This window comes from Sinohyriopsis cumingii, chromosome 3, assembly GCF_028554795.1.
Source record: "Sinohyriopsis cumingii isolate HCF-2022 chromosome 3, ASM2855479v2, whole genome shotgun sequence".
Taxonomy (NCBI): domain Eukaryota; kingdom Metazoa; phylum Mollusca; class Bivalvia; order Unionida; family Unionidae; genus Sinohyriopsis; species Sinohyriopsis cumingii.
Window position 1 is genome coordinate 147,642,599 of NC_142963.1, and position 20,688 is coordinate 147,663,286.

General features: G+C 39.8%; 1 protein-coding gene across 2 annotated transcripts in view; it reads right to left on the minus strand.

The window, feature by feature from the left end:
• The window catches only part of LOC149804105 (phospholipid-transporting ATPase ABCA3-like), a 121,155-nt gene that overhangs the window by 73,063 nt on the left and 27,404 nt on the right, over positions 1-20,688 (minus strand). For both annotated transcript variants that reach the window (XM_089954073.1, XM_089954072.1), the window contains exon 4: positions 18,546-18,783. In XM_089954073.1, coding sequence (XP_089810199.1) covers positions 18,546-18,783 — 238 coding nt within the window. The remainder of the gene's footprint in view (positions 1-18,545; positions 18,784-20,688) is intronic.

The window sequence follows — 20,688 nt, forward strand, 5'->3', positions numbered from 1 at the left end:
GCCTTCGGAAGTCCCAAGATCTCAGAATTCACCCCTGACAACCCCATGGAAGGACGAAAACTAGCTTTAGTGCCTTACAAACGATGGATGGAATACCATCAGTGGCAAGAACAACGCACCCAGCATTTACCTCCCAATCCCAATTTGAGCGAGATGTCCCAGTTACAACACGAATTGCAGTCCTTGATGGATCGCCAAGATTTGTCCGAAACAGAAAAATCGCAAAAGTACGGTCAAGTCTTGCAACGACTGCAGCTCTTTCACCAGAAAGCCTCAGACGAAACAGCTCTTCCCACTCTGAAAGATTTTAAGACCTTGATGAAAAGTCCAGCACCATCATCACTACCACCACCACCACTACTACCATACCCAGGGGTCACCAGAGATGCTACCCCACGAAGACCTGAGGAAGAAGAGATGCGAGAAGTGTTTCAAACACCGTCAGCAGCTCCCATTTCAAGTAAGATTGCAGCATCCTTGTTGACCCCGTCCCCCACACCTCAACGAGAAGAAATGAAAGCTTGGATTAAAAAGATGATGTCCAATCCTCCTTCGACAGAAGTGAAAAAGAAAGAAGGGAAACCAGAAGTGAAAAAAGAAAAGAAGACCAAAACCATTCCATTGCCACCTCCACCACCACTACCGTCGACTTCTACTCCCATAGCCCATCGGACACGTAAATCCGTTTCTAAACGACCCTTTTGTCCCACCCAAAGTAGCATCACGGAAGAGTGGGTGACTTATTAACACACCAAAAAAATGGAGAAGGTGTTAGCCAGCATTTACTACGATCCCTCCCATCCTGCAGGTTATGCAGGAGTTCAAAAATTGTATCGTGCTGCCAAAACTCGACTGAAAAGTCTCCGTTTACCTCAAGTGCAACGATGGTTACAAGAACAAGCTACCTACACTTTACACAAACCCATTCGATGCAAGTTTTCCAGAAGTCGCACCCGAGTGGAAGGCATCGATCATCAATGGCAAGCCGATTTAGCCGATGTCTCTCATTTGGCCAGCTACAATCGTGGCTACAAATATTTGTTTTGTGTCATCGACGTCTTTTCCAAATTTGCCTGGGTCGTACCCTTGACTTCCAAATCGAGCGGCGAGTTAGTGCGAGCCCTGCAACGAGTGTTGAAACAAAGCGGTCGTCACCCTCTTCGATGGCAAACGGACAAAGGTACCGAATTTCTGAACCAAGCTTTCCAAAAAGAATTAAAGAAACGTGACATTCATTTTTTTTTACCACCGAGAATCCCGAAACCAAAGCCAGCATCGTGGAACGTTTTCAACGCACTTTAAAAAAAACGCATGTGGAAATATTTTACGCATCACCACACTCTGAAGTACATCGACATCTTACCGCACCTGGTGCAAGCGTACAACCAATCTTACCATCGAAGCATTGGACGTGCCCCGCAAGAATTGACTCCCGACAACGAAGTGATGGTGTTTGAGCGCCTGTTTGGTACGTCTCCGACGAGGGCTGTCCCCAAGAAAAGTGGAGTGTTGGACGTAGGAGATTGGGTGCGCATTAGCAAAACCAAACGCACTTTCGATAAAGGTTACTTACCTAACTGGACGACCGAATTGTTTCGTGTCACTGGACGAGTGCATGGCCGTCATCCTGCCGTCTATAAATTGGAAGACATGAACGGAGAAGTGCTGAAAGGAACGTTTTATTTGCCCGAGTTACAACGTGTCACCAAAAAAGAAGACGACGTGTACGACATCGAAAGCATTCTCGAACGCAGAACCCGCAAATTGGGCAAACGACGCTTCGCAAGTCATCGACTATAAAAAGAAGTGACCATCATGCCCTTTCACACAAACGCAGCTACGTCGACCACTCCTTCACCCAGTTCTTCTCTGCAAGATTTACAAAAACAACCTTTGTGGGTGTGATGTGGAGAACGTGTGCCTAAAACGCAAATCGTCTTTTTCTGCCAAATCTTCGTGGTGTATTGTGTCATCGGGGCAGCTATTGCCAATTTGAATTTGCAACAAGGAGACAAACAATTGTGGCCCATTTTATTGAGCAGTTGCATCGGTCACCTGCTTCCCAATCCCTCCCTGAAATTCACCTCGAACGGGAACAACGGGAACCTTGTGTCCAGTGCCGGTGTCAGTCACCACTCCAACAACAACAATAACCCCATTTTGAGCGGAGACACGCCTCTGACGTCCAGTGACCCCTCGGACAGCCACAGAACTCTGGAATTATGAGTCACCAAAACCAATTTTACTTAACCTTACCCAGTGACAGTTCCATGGAGGTGTTTCCCAAGAACACGTTGTGCTGTTACACGGCCAAATTACCTCAGGCCATCACATTAGATCACGAAGCCCATTGGGAAGTGGCTTTAGTAGAAATCATTCACCCGACTCAAGTCCTCAATGTCCTTCCCAATCAAAACCTTTTTGATGTGGAGGTTTATGACGAGCAAATGCAACAGTACTTGGATACCCATGGCAAATATGACAAGAAAACCCCTGGCACAAAAAATCAAAAGTACACCACCTGTCACTTGTTCATTCCCCCAGGCTATTATTTTAGTGGTCAACATTTGGTGAGCACCATAGCCTCCAGGTTTAATGTCGTGTTTCTGAAAGTTTTGGAAAGTGTCAAAAAAGTGTCACCATGGAATACCACAAAGCAGCTCGTCGCTTCTTGATGAAATTTGACGGGAGTAAAATCGTGTCCATTTTATTTTGTCCTGAATTGTTTGACATGTTGGGCGGAGACATGGACATGAGAATGGCCATGCTCAAGAAAACAAATTGCCAGTCGTTTTCGACAACGAGTCTTTTAGCAAGTTATTTCGTGTCCCGGTAGAACTGAACCAAGGACTGAATTTGATGTTTGTGTAATCCGATGTGGTGGAGTACAACGTGGTGGGACACACCTCCGTACCGTTACTGCGTGTCATTCCTTTCAAAGTGGATTCTGCCACGACCGCTGACGAGGAAGGTGGAAACACTTATCACGTCCACCGCGAATTTGTAAATCCTCACTATCTGCCTGTCAGCAAGTCTTATTTGGACACGGTCAACATTGCTATAAAAGGAGATCTGGGACAAAATATTTCATTCACCAAAGGAAAAGTCACGGTGAAACTCCATTTTCGAAAACGGTTCTCTCACGACTTGTAAGTCATGTATCCAGTGTACCGAGGGGTTGCTCGACAGCGAGGACACGGTTTAGGAGATATGTTAAAATCGGCCTTTCGTTCGGTGGCACCGGTGTTGAAACCGATGCTGACACGAGGATTGCACGCCTTGAAAGATGCAGCACTGACGCAAGGCAAAGAATTTCTCCAAAATGTCATCATCGACAAACAAAACCCTAAAGAAGCCTTCATGAGGGCAGGCAAAAATATCTTGCTGCAAACGGGCAAAGACCTTTTGGGCCGACTAGAAACACCTATAAATGCCCTGCACGCTACTGAGTCAGGCATTCAGCAAGGACAAGGCAGAAAGAGACGACGAAGAAAACACACTTTCACCAGACTTCACACTTCTAAAGCTAGAAAGACAAAGAAAAGAAGAACCGTTCGAGACTTAGACGTTTTCGATTATCAAAGTATTGAGACACAGAAAAAAATGGTGCACCGAGAATCTTGCGCTTGTTCCAAGTCGGAACTGGATCTGTTTGCCATGCCCCCACCATGATGACCATGCAAGAATCACAGTGGGTGGAATTTCACCCCGTCTCCTCTTTGACAGCCTCAGCTCCCATCGAGTTTGAAATCAAAGGACAGCCCGAAGATTACATCGATCTGAATAGCAGTTACTTGTACCTGAAAGTCAAAGTTGTCGATGAGGACAATTCGCCCCTTGATGGTGATGAGGTAATAGCTCCCGTCAACAATTTCATGCATTCCTTGATCAGTGGAGTGGACTTGTACTTGAATAACAAACTGGTCAGTAGCAGCATGGATACTTACCCTTATCGTGCCTACCTGGAAAATCTCTTGACGTACGGAATAGACGCCAAGAACACCCATCTCAATGCCTGTGTGGTATGGGAAGCTGACGATGCTAACAAGTTTGAAACATTCGAAACTGATACAAAGGATAAAACTAAACCAAAAAATGAGGGATTTCTAGAACGAAGAGACAAAATCAAAGACGGACAGAGTTTAGAACTGATGGATCGTTTGCATTTGGACATGTGGTTGCAAGAGAAATATTTGCTGAATGGGGTGAATGTTCGCCTGAGACTGAATCGTAGCAGTGCCGCTTTCCATTTGATAGGTACTACTGCTTGTAAAACTGTCATCGAGGAAGCCCGGCTCTACGTACGACGCGTGGAAGTGTTACCTAAAGTGGGAAACGACATCAGTCAGACGTTGAGCAGAACGACCGCTAAGTATCCGATCCGACGTGTGGAAGTGAAAACTTTCACTATTCCTGCTGGAAAGCGATCCATGATCGAAGATCATCTGTTCCAAGGACAGCTACCCAAACGTTTAATCGTTGGTATGGTCGAGAATGAAGCCTTCAACGGAGCTATCGCTAAAAATCCTTTCTACTTTCGACACTTTGGCGTGTCCAAGATCGAAGTCAGTCGCGACGGCAAGACCTTGTGTACCCGACCTTTCGAACCTGACTTTGACAAGAAGAACTACTTGAGATCGTACTTGTCCCTGTACGAAGCTACCGGACAGTTAGGAACGAACACCAGTCACGGTATTACGTACGACGATTATGCAGGAGGCTATGCTTTGTGGGCTTTTGATTTCACTCCAGACCAAGGCAGTTACGAGGGACATTTCCACCCTATAAAATCAGGCCAAATTCGTGTGGAAATTCAGTTTGCAAAACGAGAGCCTGCTGATGCAACGCTGAACGTCATCCTGTATGCAGAATTTGATAATACCATAGAAATCAACAGTTTGAGAGAAGTCATTCTAGATTATTAGAAGCCATGGAAGACTGTTATCCCTCTTTACAAAGTGGAGAAACTTTGGACATGGAATGTGAGGAGACTGTGGAGGAAGAAGTTATCATGATGAAGTCGAGATGGCCAGAACAAGAAGCCCATTTAGTCTCCTGTTTTGCCAAACACTTGGTCGAAAAAATGACAGAATTGATCAAGAAAGAGTGTTATGGTTGTCAAAACGATCATCCCAGTCAAATTCAACACGATAAATGCCTGATGCTGAGTCAAGAAGAAAAATTGAACGAGTATCTGGCTGAAGCTTGGAGTCTCATCTCGGACGAAGTCGTGTTGCATCAGTGGTATAAAGACTTGCGTGGACATTCTTGTCCACCATTAACTACTCAAGAGATCCATCGTATCGAAGCTCTCCTGAATCAGAGTGGGGAGACGAAGCTAAACGCCTTTTACTTGTCAGACATTTTCAAGCAAAAAGTCAGGATCGAATTGATGACGTATTATTACCTGTGAAGAAGAAAAAAAAAACACACAAAACATGGATACCTGGGAACTTTATTACCTTTTGAACCACAGCTCGTACACGGCTTCTTGGAATCCTGTCGTCTGTGCTAAAGATGAACTCCCTCATCGCAAACCTCAAGACCATCAAGCTTATGTGATCAACACGGACGACAGTCATCTTCCAGGAACCCACTGGGTAGCCGTCTACTTTCCTCAAGAAGGATGTGTGGAATATTTCGATTCGTATGGATTGCCCCCTTTGGAAGACGATATCATTGACTTTATGAGAAGAAATGCTCAGACCACCCGATTCAATAATGTGAAATTACATGTCACAGATTCCTTGGTGTGTGGACAATATTATGTGTATTTTCTGCATCATAGCAGCCTGGGCTATTCCTTAGAACATTTAGTGACTCATTTTGATCCTCGTTCTTCTTCTAGAAACGATGTGAAAGTAGATCATTGGTTTTGTGACCATTATGCTTATCTTTTGTCTCAAGCTAGGAAACGTAGTGTCCATCAATGGCCTAATGACTTCCAATAGTGGAAATCACAATTTCATTCACAACGTTGTCAGCCCTGTCCAAAATAATGTGTGAGTTGAAAAAAAATGTTTGATGTTATATTGTTGGATTATTGTTAAAAAATCTTAGAGTTGTTTGTTAGTGTTAAGTGATTTTAAATAAAAAATGTTGTGTTTTGAAGAAAAAATGCCTTTGTCTTTTGTTTGGCTATAAGAATTTTGATTCATGCACTTCAACTTCTCTCTATCTCTCTCATGACACTCATTAAACGTTGCGGCTCGAAAACCGTGTAGGGATGTTTTCCTTCACGTCCGCGCTTTGACTTTAAAGCCGGGGTAGTTTACAGTCAAACCATTCATTGTCAACTCATCCTCCTACGAAGATGTGCTCCAAACTAGCTAAGCTAAACGAAGCCTACATGAATATGCATAGGGTCAGACACAGTCTGATACCGAAGCCAGAAGAGATAGAGAATGTGAGAATGTTAAAAGTCACTGAAGACCTGATAGAAGAGCTCTTCAGAGAAGAAGTGAACAGGGAGAAAGAAGAATGGACAGAGAAGTACAGACTTCAGAAACAGCATAGAGAGCAGCAACAGCAACAGCAGCAGCAGCAGCAGGAACCTGAACCTGACAGAGGCTTTGTCGATTGTCGTATCGACACCAAAGAGTTCTTCTTCTCTTTCCGAAAAAGCAGACCTATCGTCAGAAAGTCTATCATCAGAGGACGTCGCATTCTTAGAAACTAAAAGATCGCCCTAGCTTCAACTTCACACAAGCAAAAAAAAAAAAACAGCCCTTTTCAGGGCTACCCGATACTCAAGAAAAGAAATAACAATCGATTTGCCAATGTGTGTATGTAGAGTAGTGTGAATATAAACAATAACTCTTTTCTGGTGTAATTGTATGTGTTTGTGTGGATAGTAGATAATGATCATATTTTTTGCTGTTTGACGTGCGTGGAGAGTAGATTTGGGGTTTGATTTGATTGCTTTGCGTATGTGAATAGTATATTGAAGTGATTAATGAAAATTTTGAAATTAGTAATGGGTAGTAAAAAAGTGAGTGAGTATTTCTTTTAGGTCCGCGCGTTGTTTGGTCATGATCTAGGTAATATAACTTTTGTCTTAGGGGATGTTTTCCATCACGTCCGCGCTTTTAGTATAAATTGAAACTCGCTTGGCAGTCTAGCTACCTTTGTTGATTGATCAAGAGAATGAACACGAGACTAGCAAAACTGCTTGAACTTCATGTACACCTGGAATATGCCAGGCGTATACTAAATGAACTGGCCGCGGAGGCCATAGTAGAAGAGGGAAGAATGAAAGAGGAGGAGAGAAGAAACAAAGAAGAGGAGGAGAGAAGAAACAAAGAAGAGGAAGAAAAGGAGAGAGGGATTGGGATTCTGAAGCCACTTATCCCGCCTCTGCTCTCCCCCAAACAAGAGTGAAAGGAGACTGTGGAAGAAGATGTGTGTGTGGTGCCAGGCCTGGAAGGTGCCATCATTAACCAGGTGTCATGGAGTTCAAAAAAAAAAAACCCAGCCCTTTTCAGGGCTACCCAATACTTCAGAAAAGAAATAGTAATCAATTTGCCAATGTGTGTATGTAGAGTAGTGTGAATATAAACACTGACTCTATTTTCTCAAGTTTGAAAACTATCTCTGAATTTGCTTGACTTGTTTACTGTTTAAAACCGGCTTGGTGTATAATTTTAAAATTTCTACTGAGTGCGGCCACCACCAACACCAATTAATATAGAAAAAAGGAACAGGACAACTTGTGCAAAGAAATAATGCTAAGAAGAGGAAACGATTAGCAACCCGGCAAGCCGTGAACAAAGGAAGTGCACAGATCTAAGGAACTCTCAGAAAGGAACGATAGGAACACGCAGTAAGATAGTAATATATCAGACAAAGGAAATCCAGCCAAGCAGCCCGCCACGCAGCCATTTTGGATCATACCACCTCGTATAAAAGCTAAGTACTTTAGTACAAGGTAGGAAAATTACTAAGCCTGCGGGCAATTAAAACTCTATGCTGTTTACATCTCACTATAATATATTTTACCTTACTTGTACTAAATTCCGTATCTACTCAATTTGCCGCCTATTCTCTTAAACAGTCTCTAAGAAACATACTAGAACCGACTGGATTGAACCCACACATGATACAAGCACCAAATATCATTGTGTGATTTTCTATCATAGAGAATAAATTCGACAAATTACACAACTAACCACTACCTTTTTCTTATAATAACAACTCTAGCTGTTAGCACTGTTCCCGAAAACAGGCACTAGGAAACACACTGATACCACGCCTGGTCAGAATCTCACAAATTACAAGCACAAGCTAACCGCTGTGAGATTTTCCGATTCACGGAACGTAACAGAATCTCATCTCTCATTGTTTCTTCATAACCACAACCACTATTAACAACAATAAGTAACCTAAACTTTATTCAAAACCAAAGTAAGAATGTCTCAATCAATCACAAACAAACTTAACTTTAACACTAGAAAACAAATTCTGAGAAACAATAGGCTTGAAAAGGAAATGAAATCACATAAACCTCCCACCCCTATGACACCAAACCCGCAAATAATCACGGGGAAATTGGATCTCAGTGAAAACTCCAAGCACCTTGAACTTTGCGAGAAGAAACTCAACTTCTCATCCACTCCTGAAAGGAAAGATTTAACAACACCGCATCTAACCACCCCTGAGAGAAATGAACTAATTCAAATATCAGCAGCCGACTTAAGTATCAACTCAACTGTAAGTTTCAAAAACTTACTAGATCCATCGGCAAACAAGGACCTGGATGATACAATACCTATAGAAACACCAATATCGCCACTCCAAAAACAAGACCAGCCACCCACCCCCAAATACATGGTCATTGCACAATCCCCGGAAAAAAAACATATAGCCATGATAATAAGAAACCCACCGAAAATAGGGCCCAACTCATGTAACAAAGGAAAAACTACACCCAAAATGGGGCCCATGGTAACGATAACTCCACCCATTCATATCAGTAACAACAAACCGAAATATCATAACAGTCAGACCCCTGGACCATCAAAACCCTTAACTGAAGAACAATTACTCAGCAGCCGAAACAAAACACAAGCTAACCCAACCACTAAATCAAAACCTAACAGTCAGACCCCTGGACCATCAAAACCCTTAACTGAAGAACAATTACTCAGCAGCCGAAACAAAACACAAGCTAACCCAACCACTAAATCAAAACCTAACGTGTGGGATGGCAAGGGTAAAGGGAAGGGACCCATGTTTACCAAGAACAAACCTGCCCCCCAAAATAATTCAAACTCACACCCCCCCAAAGAACCAAAGAAACAGGCCAAATTTTCATACCACCCCATAGAACACACACTTTATATCAGTAGCAACTCCAATAAACTGATAAACTTAACTGTTAACAGTCTCACACAGGCCCTCCTTAGGGTTCATCAAGGACAATTCAAAATATTTAGGCCAAACACAAGATACATAATAGTACACTGCAGCACTCGCAGTCAAATGGCCAAATTCCTAGAAATTGAAATTATTAACAACATTAGGGTTAACGTCGAAAGACACAAACAAATAGGGACAAAGAACATAATAACCAAAACACACAATAGCAACCAGACCCTCATGGCAATAAACAATAACACACGAACAAATGACTTAGCCACATACTCCCGCACGAACACCCCCACATTTAAAGCAGTTCTAAAACTCACAGGACAAAATAAAGGGATAAACAATGAAACCCTCACTGCCAAACTCAAAGACAGTGGTACCCCCGTAAATAGGGCGTATAAACTCAAAAATCATTTAGGACAGGAAACCAATACAGCGATACTACAATCAAATTCTCCACTCTCAACCATGATAAGACTAGATCACCCTGGGGCACGCCACCGCCTTGAGACATACATAAACAAACCCAGGTTCTGCAGCAACTGCCAACACTGGGGACATTTCTCTAACAGATGTAGATATACCCAACTATGCTACAAATGTGGGGGAAACCACAAAGATGTATGTTGTAGAACCACACCCAAATGTACCAACTGCAGGGGCCCCCACCTACCTAAATCCCACGAATGCCCCAACACTATCAAGGAATATCAAACCATAGATATCATGAACAACAAGCAAATCCCGTATCATGCGGCGAAAAAACTAACCCCCAGTAATAAAAATTACCACATCATGACCCCAAACAAACCAGCAACTGAAGCAACCACAGCCCAAACACCCAACCTACCAAGGTCAAACAAGGTCAAACAAGATCAAACAAGATTAAATAAACAAGATACATTCTTAATCAAATCCCACAAAGACTCACAACTCCACCCCGAAGAATCAGATAACACTAACACCAAAAACAAATCACTGTCAAACCCGACAATAGAAAAGTTACTCACAGAGATCAAAGCCGAACTTATCAACAACCACCACTACATCGTGGATAAAATAACACAGATAATAAGCATAATAAGCAAAATCGAATCAAATTTGAAGTTAACATAATAACCCTCAACACAAAACAATCAATAAATGACCACCCCAATAATGGATTATACAACAAACCGGAACATTATAATATGGCAATGGAATGCTAGAGGCTTAATAAGTAATATCAGTGAACTCAAAGCCAAATTACAAAGCTTAGAACACAAACCAGATATTATATGCATTCAAGAAACAAAAATAACAAGTAGAACCAAACAAATACCCAAACTCCCAGGATATGCCCCAGGTCACTTCAAAAATCGAACCACGGGACAAGGAGGTGGGGGTTTAGCCATCTATATAGCAGATAACATCCCGAATGTAACAACAATAACCATAACACCAACCCCAGGTAGCAACGAAGCATTCGAAATTCAGTCCCTCATAATTCATACAGGCAAGGGTCAAATACAAATATTCAATATTTATGACCCAGGGGGAACATCAGGCACAGCTAACTTAATTACTTACAAACAAATAAATGATCACAAACGAGTAAATCAGATCGTCATCTGTGGAGATTTCAATGCCCATAACGAGCTATGGGGAGGCGGTGTGACGGACAAAAGAGGCAAATTAATTGAAGAATGGACCGCAGAATCTAACTTAGCCATTTTAAATGACGGTACAAAAACACGCCTTAACCCAGAAAACGGTCTCATGTCCGCCATCGACCTCACCATTTGCTCGCCATCAATAACCCAGGTGGCGGACTGGAGAGTGGATCAAACTGACCCCTTGGGCAGTGACCACTTTCCAGTAATAGTCACCCTGCAGATGACGGTCCAATACAACTCGCTAAAAAGAACCCCTAGATGGATATATTCAAAAGCAGATTGGACCTCATTTAATGAAACACTAAGCAAAATAGACACCAAAAACATAGAAAATGATAATATTAATAAATATTACGAAGACCTGATTGATACCATACTAAAGGCAGCCACCACTAACATACCCAAAACCAGTGGTAACCCACATAAACAAGGAGTCCCATGGTGGAATGATGAATGCAAACAAGCCATCACTGATAAGAAAAAAGCCCTCAATAAATTCAAACGCACTAAAAACTCTATTGATTTCACTATATATAAACAAAAGGAGAAAAACCTTAAAAACATAATTAAACAGGCAAAGGAATCAACTTGGCATAATTACTGCACGAATATCAATATCACAACTAGTACCAAACAAGTCTGGGATAAGATTAGATCAATTAGAGGAAAGACAACTAACACCACTCCAAAAATAGCTGGAGCCATTACTAATAAAGAAAAGGCTGACCGACTAGCTCAGCATTTCTCAGATATGAGTAGCAACACCAACCACACCCCAGCATTTCAATTACATAGGGACAAAGTAGAAAGAACCCATAGTAATCTCTTTAAAGACCTCGGTCCCAAAGTCTCGAACCTAAATAAAGACATTACAACTTACGAATGGGACCTAGCATTGAAAACCAAAAACGAAACTAGCCCAGGGGAAGATCAAATAGGATACACAATATACAAAAATATCCCAAATAACATTAAATAAACAATTATTAAATTACTAAACCAAATATGGACCTCAGGCAAACTACCCGATAAATGGAAACACGCAATAGTAATTCCAATACCCAAGCAAGGAAAAGACCCTAACGATATTAGCTCCTACAGACCCATTTCCCTAACAAACAACATTTGTAAGATCATGGAAACCATAGTCACCAACCGACTCAAACACCACCTAGAGAGCAATAATTTAATCTCCGATAATCAATGCGGATTTAGAAACAAAAGATCCACCACGGATCAACTAATACGATTAGAAACCGCAATTAAATTGGCGTTCAACTCCAAACGCAAAGCTGATAGGAATTTAATTGCAGTATTTATTGACCTCGAAAAGGCATTCGACCTTGTATGGACCAAAGGCTTATTAGCCAAACTCAACCACTACGCCATCACAGGTCGAATGTTTAAATTCATTGAAAACTTCCTCGCTGACCGTAAAATATCAACCAGAGTCGGCGACACCTACTCTGAACCACACACACTTGAAAACGGTACACCACAAGGAAGCGTACTCAGCCCAACCCTTTTCAACATCATGATTAATGACTTGGACACCAACTTAACATCAAAACTAATTGAACTCTCACAATTTGCTGATGATAGTGGATTATGGAGAGCAGGAAACCCCTCCAACCACAAAGTAATCACCGATATTCAAACAAGTTTAAACAAAATAGGGAAATGGGCTGATAAATGGGGTTTCAAAATATCCCATGAAAAAACCATAGCAGTATTATTCACCACCAAACGTAAATTACAAAATCAGTTTCCCAAACTCACCATCCAAAATCAAGAAATTAAATTCGTAAATGTAGCACGATTTTTAGGAATGCATTATGACTCCAAGCTAAACTGGGGACACCACATAAACGAACTAGTCAAAAGGTGCAATAAAGACCTTAACCTCCTTACAACCCTTAAAGGAACCACCTGGGGATCCAATCAAGAAACCTTACTAGCTTTAAATAAATCGTTAATTAGATCTAAACTAGATTACGGATGCCAAATTTACAACTCGGCACCGCAAAATAACCTCAAAAAACTAGATAGCATACAAAGAAAGGCCCTAATTATTTGCACTGGTGCACTACCATCCACATCACTAGTGGAACTTCAAATCTTAACTGGAGAACTGCCGCTCCACCTTAGAAGACAAGAACTCACCCTCAGATATGCAGCCAGGCTAACAACACACCCCGACACACACCCCACCCGGCTAGCTATAAATAAATGCAACATACCTTTTAGAACTAAATTATCACAAAACATACCAGCAGGGAAATTAGTCCATCAATTAGTTGAACAACTTCCTATAGACAAACTCCAAGCAGAAATTGCAAATCACTATGGCAAAGAACCATGGATAAATATCAACCCCACAGTTAACACCCTCATTACGAAATATGGCAATAAAAACGAACAGGAACTCAAACTAAACACAATCTGTACAGAAGAAATCAACTCAAAATATTGCAACTACATTAAGATTTACACTGATGGATCCAAAATTACAGAACCACCCAGAACAGGAGCAGTTTACGTAATCCCCGAACTTAACATTAAAGTAGGACGAAGACTACCTAACCTCTGCTCTATATACACAGCTGAATTCTGGGCCATACTTGAAGCACACAAATGGATCAAAGAGAACAAAATACCCCAAGCGGTAATAATAAGTGACTCGCTAAGCGTCATAAACTCAATACTTAATAACAACACCAAATCAAGAGAAAACTATCTTAGGCAAACCAATTTATTGTTAAAAATACTGAACAATAATAACTTACAAGTAGAATTTATGTGGATACCATCCCATATTAACATACCAGGTAACGATATGGCAGATATAACAGCTAAACAAAAACTAAACGAAACCACTCACATCAACCTAGATTATAGCATATGCGAACTCAATAGCATATATAAAACCCTCATTGATAATAAATGGCAGGAATTATGGAACACAAGCACTCAAGGCAGGAAACTAAAAACCATCATTAAAGAAGTATGTAGAAATAGGAAACCACCCAAAACAAAAGGCAGTGAACAAAAATTCATAAATAGAATACTCACGGGCAAAACCAAGCTGGCTAACAGCTTCGGACAGTACATAGGACCACAACCACATAACCCTAACTGCTACCACTGCAGGGTCCCAGAAGACATAGAGCATATTTTTAACAACTGCCATACACTTGAAAAAGAAAGGGCTAAGTTTAAAGTTAAACAGCATAAAATTGGATCCCCTACAACATACCCAGAATTCTTGATGAACACAAACCCCAATATTAATCTAACATTCAAAAATATCATAAGTTTTATACACGAATCCAATCTACTCAAAAAAATCTAAGAAAGTAAATCAAAGACCAGTTAAAAATATAACAAATCACTGTTTGGGAATTATGACGGCCGGCTCGGTCTCGTGGGTTCACAGACTGACACAGCCGTTCATAGCCCGAATAATAAAAACCAGTTAAGGACGAATATTACAAAATCACTGTTTGGGAATTATGACGGCCTGCTAGGTCTCGTAGGTTCACAAACTGACACAGCCGTTCATACCCCGAATAATAAAAACCAATTAAGGCCACAAAAAATTAAAATAGGAAAATAGGAATTAATTAAAACAGGACTCCATAATAACATACAAACAACCATAAAACAAGTTTTCATTCCAAACCAATAAGATAGGGAATCAAAATAAATAAGGAATTCATGAATAAAAAAAAAAGAAAACGAAAAAAAAAAAAAAAAAAAAAAAAAAAATACTCCTAACCGTCTCCTTGTCTCTTAAACAACATCTGGCTGAACTTTTAAATCAAGCTTCCACAGCTATTTCTACTAACATACTCAGCCAAATCCAGGCAATGTTGGCAGACGACACTGAAGAATTTGAAACTTCCACGCTGGCAGCGGCCCTGGAAGTATCATCATCCAGCGGCGATGAAGCTGATGAACCTGCACCACCTAAACAGAGTGGAAAAAAGGAAGGCTCTGTCTACCGGAATATGGGACTGGGAAAGGCAATTGATGATATCAAAAAAGCGGGCCACTTCGTCAATGCCACAAGACCGGGTGTCCTAATGTGACGTCATCGCTGCCGACCAATCGTGGCGGGAGTCACATACTGCTTGGTTTGACACCTGGGGCATTTCAATCCAACTAAGAAACACGAGTGTGTGGTGTGACTATTCCCACTCATGTCTATTAGCCTTTCAGTCAGGTTGTTAAGGACTAGTTAGTCCTACACCTGAGTGGCTAAATTAAAAAGTACTCTTTGAGTACATAAAAGCCTGGGGGATGAGGCTCCTTTTCCTTCCCCCAGGAGTAATTAAAAATCACGCAGTGCGTGAATAAAAAAGTGGTACATGTTCAAAAGAACGAAAACCACTATAATCCAACTAACTAACTAACTCTATTTTCTTGTGTGTGTGTGTGTGTGTGTGTGTGTGTGTGTGTGTGTGTGTGTGTGTGTGTAAGCGCTCAAGTACGTTTGTGTGGATAGTAGATTATTGGGTTTGACTTTAATGCTTTGCGTGTGTGGATAGTAGATTTGGGGTTTGTTTATTGCTGTTTCACGTATGTGGATAGTATATTATATGAAATGAGAAAAGTAGGGGATGTTTTCCTTCACGTCCGCGCGTTTTAAGTGATAATCTAGGTAATATAACTTTTGGGCTTTAGGGGGATGTTTTCCATCACGTCCGCGCTTTTCGTATAAGAACCCATAGTATTCATCGTTCAAACCATTCTACAGGGAATAAAAAAGAAGATGGCTTCAAACCAACTTGATAAAATGAAAACATTGCAAGACGTCCTGGACAATTTGGGTATGATGGAGCAAATGTTATTGAGGCTAAACGAGGATCACTATTCTTATAGTCCCCATCGAGTGAAGATGGAGATCAACAATTTAAGAAAAGTAAAGGACATGATCAGTGCTCTGATGAAAGAAATAAAGGAGGAGAAGGAGGATGAAGAGGAATAGATAAGGATGAGAGAATGGAACGAAAAAATTGAAAAAGAAGAAGAAAATGAGAAGAGGAAGAAAGAAGAGGAGGAGAAGCAGAAAGAAGAGAAAAAAAAGAAAAAGGAGGAAGAAAAGAAAGAAAAGAAGAGAAAACGTGTAGGACAGAAAATAAGAAGCTGGTGGAGAAATAGAAGAAATTAGAAGAAGAAGAAAACCAAAGGCCCTTTTCAGGGCCACTCACATCTCTCGAAAAGAGATAGACTTTCAAGTGCCTACCCCTTTTTTATTTTTATTTTATTTTAAAAAAACAAAAAAATCAAATCCCATGTTCAATTCCCCTTGTCCCTAGAATTGCTTTTTATCTCCCATGTTAAATTTCCCTTGTCCCTAGACTAACCCAAAATAGATTCCCATGTTAATTCCCATTGTCCCCAGAGTGCCGGGCCAGTTTTCCCCATGTTAAATTTACATAGTCCCCAGAGTGCCGGGACCCTGTTTTTAATGGTAAGTCCCATTGTCCCTAGGGTACCCCACTTCACTACTCCCCTAATACGTAGGCTGCCTAATGAAGCACACCCCTAATATGTAGGCTGCCTAATGAAGCACACCCCTAATACGTAGGCTGCCTAATGAAGCACACCCCTAATACGTAGGCTGCCTGATGAGCTGATAGTATTTAATGGCTGTAAAATACAATTAATGACAGAGGGAACAATACATGGACTGCTATTATAAATATATTTATCCCTCATTATAATGGAGTACCTGGGACTGCTATTATAAATATAGTTATCCCTCATTATAATGGAGTACCTGGGACAGCTATTATAAATATATTTATCCCTCATTATAATGGAGTACCTGGGACAGCTATTATAAATATATTTATCCCTCATTATAATGGAGTACCTGGGACTGCTATTATAAATATAGTTATCCCTCATTATAATGGAGTACCTGAGATAGCTGTTATAAATATAGCTATCCCTTATTATAATGGAGTACCTGGGACTGCTGACCATGACATATCCACCAAAACACAGCACACCAAGAACAGTAGTGTGTTCTGATGTGTGTATCCATACAATTTTCTTCCTTATCTGCGCTTTTAATGTATATATAAACTATTTCATGAGTTAGGTGGAAACTTAGTCATGACATGACTGGCGAGATTGATACAGTCAATATCATGGAAGTAGGAGTGCGCACATAAACTTGATGTTAGTTATAGTCTGTGCATGGGCTTCACACAGATGGTAGTCAATACAGAATAGGTAAGCACTATCTAATTCCGGGCTCTTGTGGATTATTGTAGATCATTACTTAGTTGTCGTATCTGAACAACTCCAGACAATACTATTGTATGTGAATATTTTAAACAAATGGATCATTGTGTCTTTAGCTATCATGATTTTATGTTGATTTCTGAACTCCGACGTGAATTTTGTGGTTTTGGCAAGTTTGCAGTCTTGCTGGGTAACATTCGCTACACCCAAATTTCAAAAGCCACATTCTTTCGGTTTTCTACCAATGCTAGTATGTCTGCATGTTCCCTACCATTTTCAAAGATGGTGATGAATGTGATGAGAGATAAAACTGCTATTGAAACAATGTAAAATCCTTATATTGAATCAAGAGGTTTGTCTTTAACCTCTATCTGTTTGTTGTAGAGTGTACTAGGCTCTGTATGTATGATATACTGAGTATCAAAATAGAAATAGGTCAAGTAATTATATTCACAATGATTTGCAAAATTCGTTGTAGAAAACTATTCAAACAGGATAATGTCTGAAACTATATGTTATTTTTTGGAGTTTAATGTTTTAGGCATTTTATTAATTATCTCATTATGAAATAATACGTAATAAAATGTACATGGGCATATCTGTGCAATCGTGTCAATATGGATTTCCATTTGTGCAAGATATTCTTTAAACTTTGGCTTTTAAGTTAGGGATCCACATATCATGAAACATAAGTTAAGTCAGTCCTCTTTCACTTGTTTTGCATGTATTCAATTTTACAATTTTGTTTTAAATTCTAAGTTTCAAAACCATTAGCTGTACTTGGTATATCCATTCATTTATTTGTCATATTGGGAGATCAGGGAACACATGTAATGTCAATCCTCTTTCACCTTTTTTGCATGTATTCAATTTTACAATTGAGTTATTAAATCTAAATTTCAAAACCATCAGAGTTGGTTTGCAATATATTGTAACAATTTAGTGCTCAAAATAAAAAAAAAGTTCATATGTTTGATATCTGCCATTTTATATACTGATTCCAAATAAAGAGTAAAATATATCCATGTTAGTTGTCCACATTTGATCCCAGCAACCTTTCATACATAAACCATAAATTGAACCTGTGGCAAAGGAAGAGCAGAAATAAATCCATAGTGATACAACTGCATATCTACATTATTAGTTTATTTCCATAAATAATGAAAGAGCACACATACATGAATGGGACAATGTGACATTGTATTAGAAAGGTAATAATAACATATTAAAATTGTCAGCCAATATGCAAGATTAAATAAGACTCACCTTTCTTGAAAAAGGTGCTAACCATAAAACTGAAGGCAATGACAGACAGGCTGTAGCAGAAGAGAAACACGTAGAACAATGTAGGATCTGTGAAAGAAAGAACCTTCCCTTTCGCGGTGAACTTGATGGAAAGCAGCATTGTATAGAAAAGCATGGCAACAGCCAGGTAGATGAGACACTTCACAAACCATGACAGCCAGTAAATAGCATTGCTTAGACCCATCATTTTCATTGATTCCTGTTTTTGTAAAAGAAACGATTAGAGGTGATGACATTTTTTCTTATACCATTATAATTTGTAGAAATATTTTGCAATCAAACATGAATAAGAAACACATATGTTGATATGGGAACAGTGATAGTCATTATTCTACTAGTAACTAAGAAAACATTGTGTTACAATTCAAATGCACATTTGATAGAATGATATACTTTATCGCATACAATGTGACTGTAGTATATAATGTCAGTTCATGCTTGATTAACTGATACGATCTGAAAATTCTCTATCTCTAACTCTACATGTTTTATCTTTCATCATACAGTGACGAACAATTAATGTCACAATATGTATAATATGCAGATATAATTTTCTGTCAAGAGACACAAACTCGTAATGATGAGAAGGAGAAAAATGAAAAGATACAAGACTAGCTTAAATTAAATAGTTTCTAAGCATTCATTATAGGTATAGAGTTTTCAATATCCGTGGATAACTTATTCGTTTTTCATTGGACAAGAGCCACCTTTAGTACATTTACATGAATAATACTTGTCTAACTGTTCCAAGCAATGATTCAAATATGATGTCTGATAAAATACTGACGTCAGAGTGTAACTTGTTAGTTGTATTTTTTATTTTATTTTAAGAGAGCAATGCTTAAATTGGTTTGCTTAAGCATCATACCGTACCAGCATTTGGATCAACATTTGTATGTCTGATTAGGATTTTTAACGTAACTTTAACAATTTTTCAGTCATATCGCTAAGATGTCTGCAGTTTGGCAGCTTACTGTGATGTCTAGCATTGGGGTATCATGCCACAGACATGTAGCATGTCATGTCCCATCCAGTCACATTATCCTGACACCAGGTTGCCCAGTCCTAACACTAACCTCTTCATGCTGCTCGTACCATTTTTAAAAATCTTTGGTATGACTCTGCTAGGGTTTGAACCCACAACTGCTCACTTCTGTGGCAGATGCTCTAACCACTAGGCCACTGGAGCAGTCTGATAAACATTTTTGATTATGGTTTGGCATTTATACTGGTAAATGCGACTGTCTTGATGTGCATGATAAAATGTTTATAATCTGCAAGCGTTACCAAGTAGCCCGATTTAGTAAATAGTTTCAGTATTGACTGCAAGTTGACATTTCTTGCAATCTGAATATAAAGGGTGTACAATTTTACAACTTGAATAACTGTGATGGATCACAAATACAATTCACAATACATCCTAATAACTCTTAAATGTAACTATTAGTAATAGCAACATTGCTAATTGCTCTTAAGCTGCTTTATTATGCTCAGCATGGCCAACAAGGGGAAAACAATGTATAAAGAAAACAGAATATGCTCAGCAATAAAGGTGCATTATAAAAATGTCAATGTTTACAATCAACTTATGCAAGATTCTAAGAATTTAAAATGTACATGAAATCTGTCCGAAATCCTTGCTGATCGAGGTGATGTGCCATTTCAATCCAAATATGGAGCACATGCAATCCAGATAGCCAAGTTGAGTGAGCCACACAAATTTACATAGTGGATTCCATGTTGAGTGAGCCACACAAATTTACATAGTTGATTCCTTGTTGAGTGAGCCATACAAATTTACATAGTGAATTCCATGTTGAGTGAGCCATACTAAATTTAAGTAGTGGATTCCAAGTTGAATGAGCAATCTAAATTTACATAGTGGGTTCCAAGTTGAGTCAGCCATACTAAATTTAAGTAGTGGATTCCAAGTTGAATGAGCCATACTAAATTAAAGTAGTGGGTTCCAAGTTTAATAAGCCATACTAAATTTAAGTAGTGGATGCCAAGTTGAGTGAGCCATACAAATTTACATAGTGGGTTCCAAGTTGAGTGAGCCATACTACACTTAAGTAGTGGATACCAAGCTGAGTGAGCCATTCTA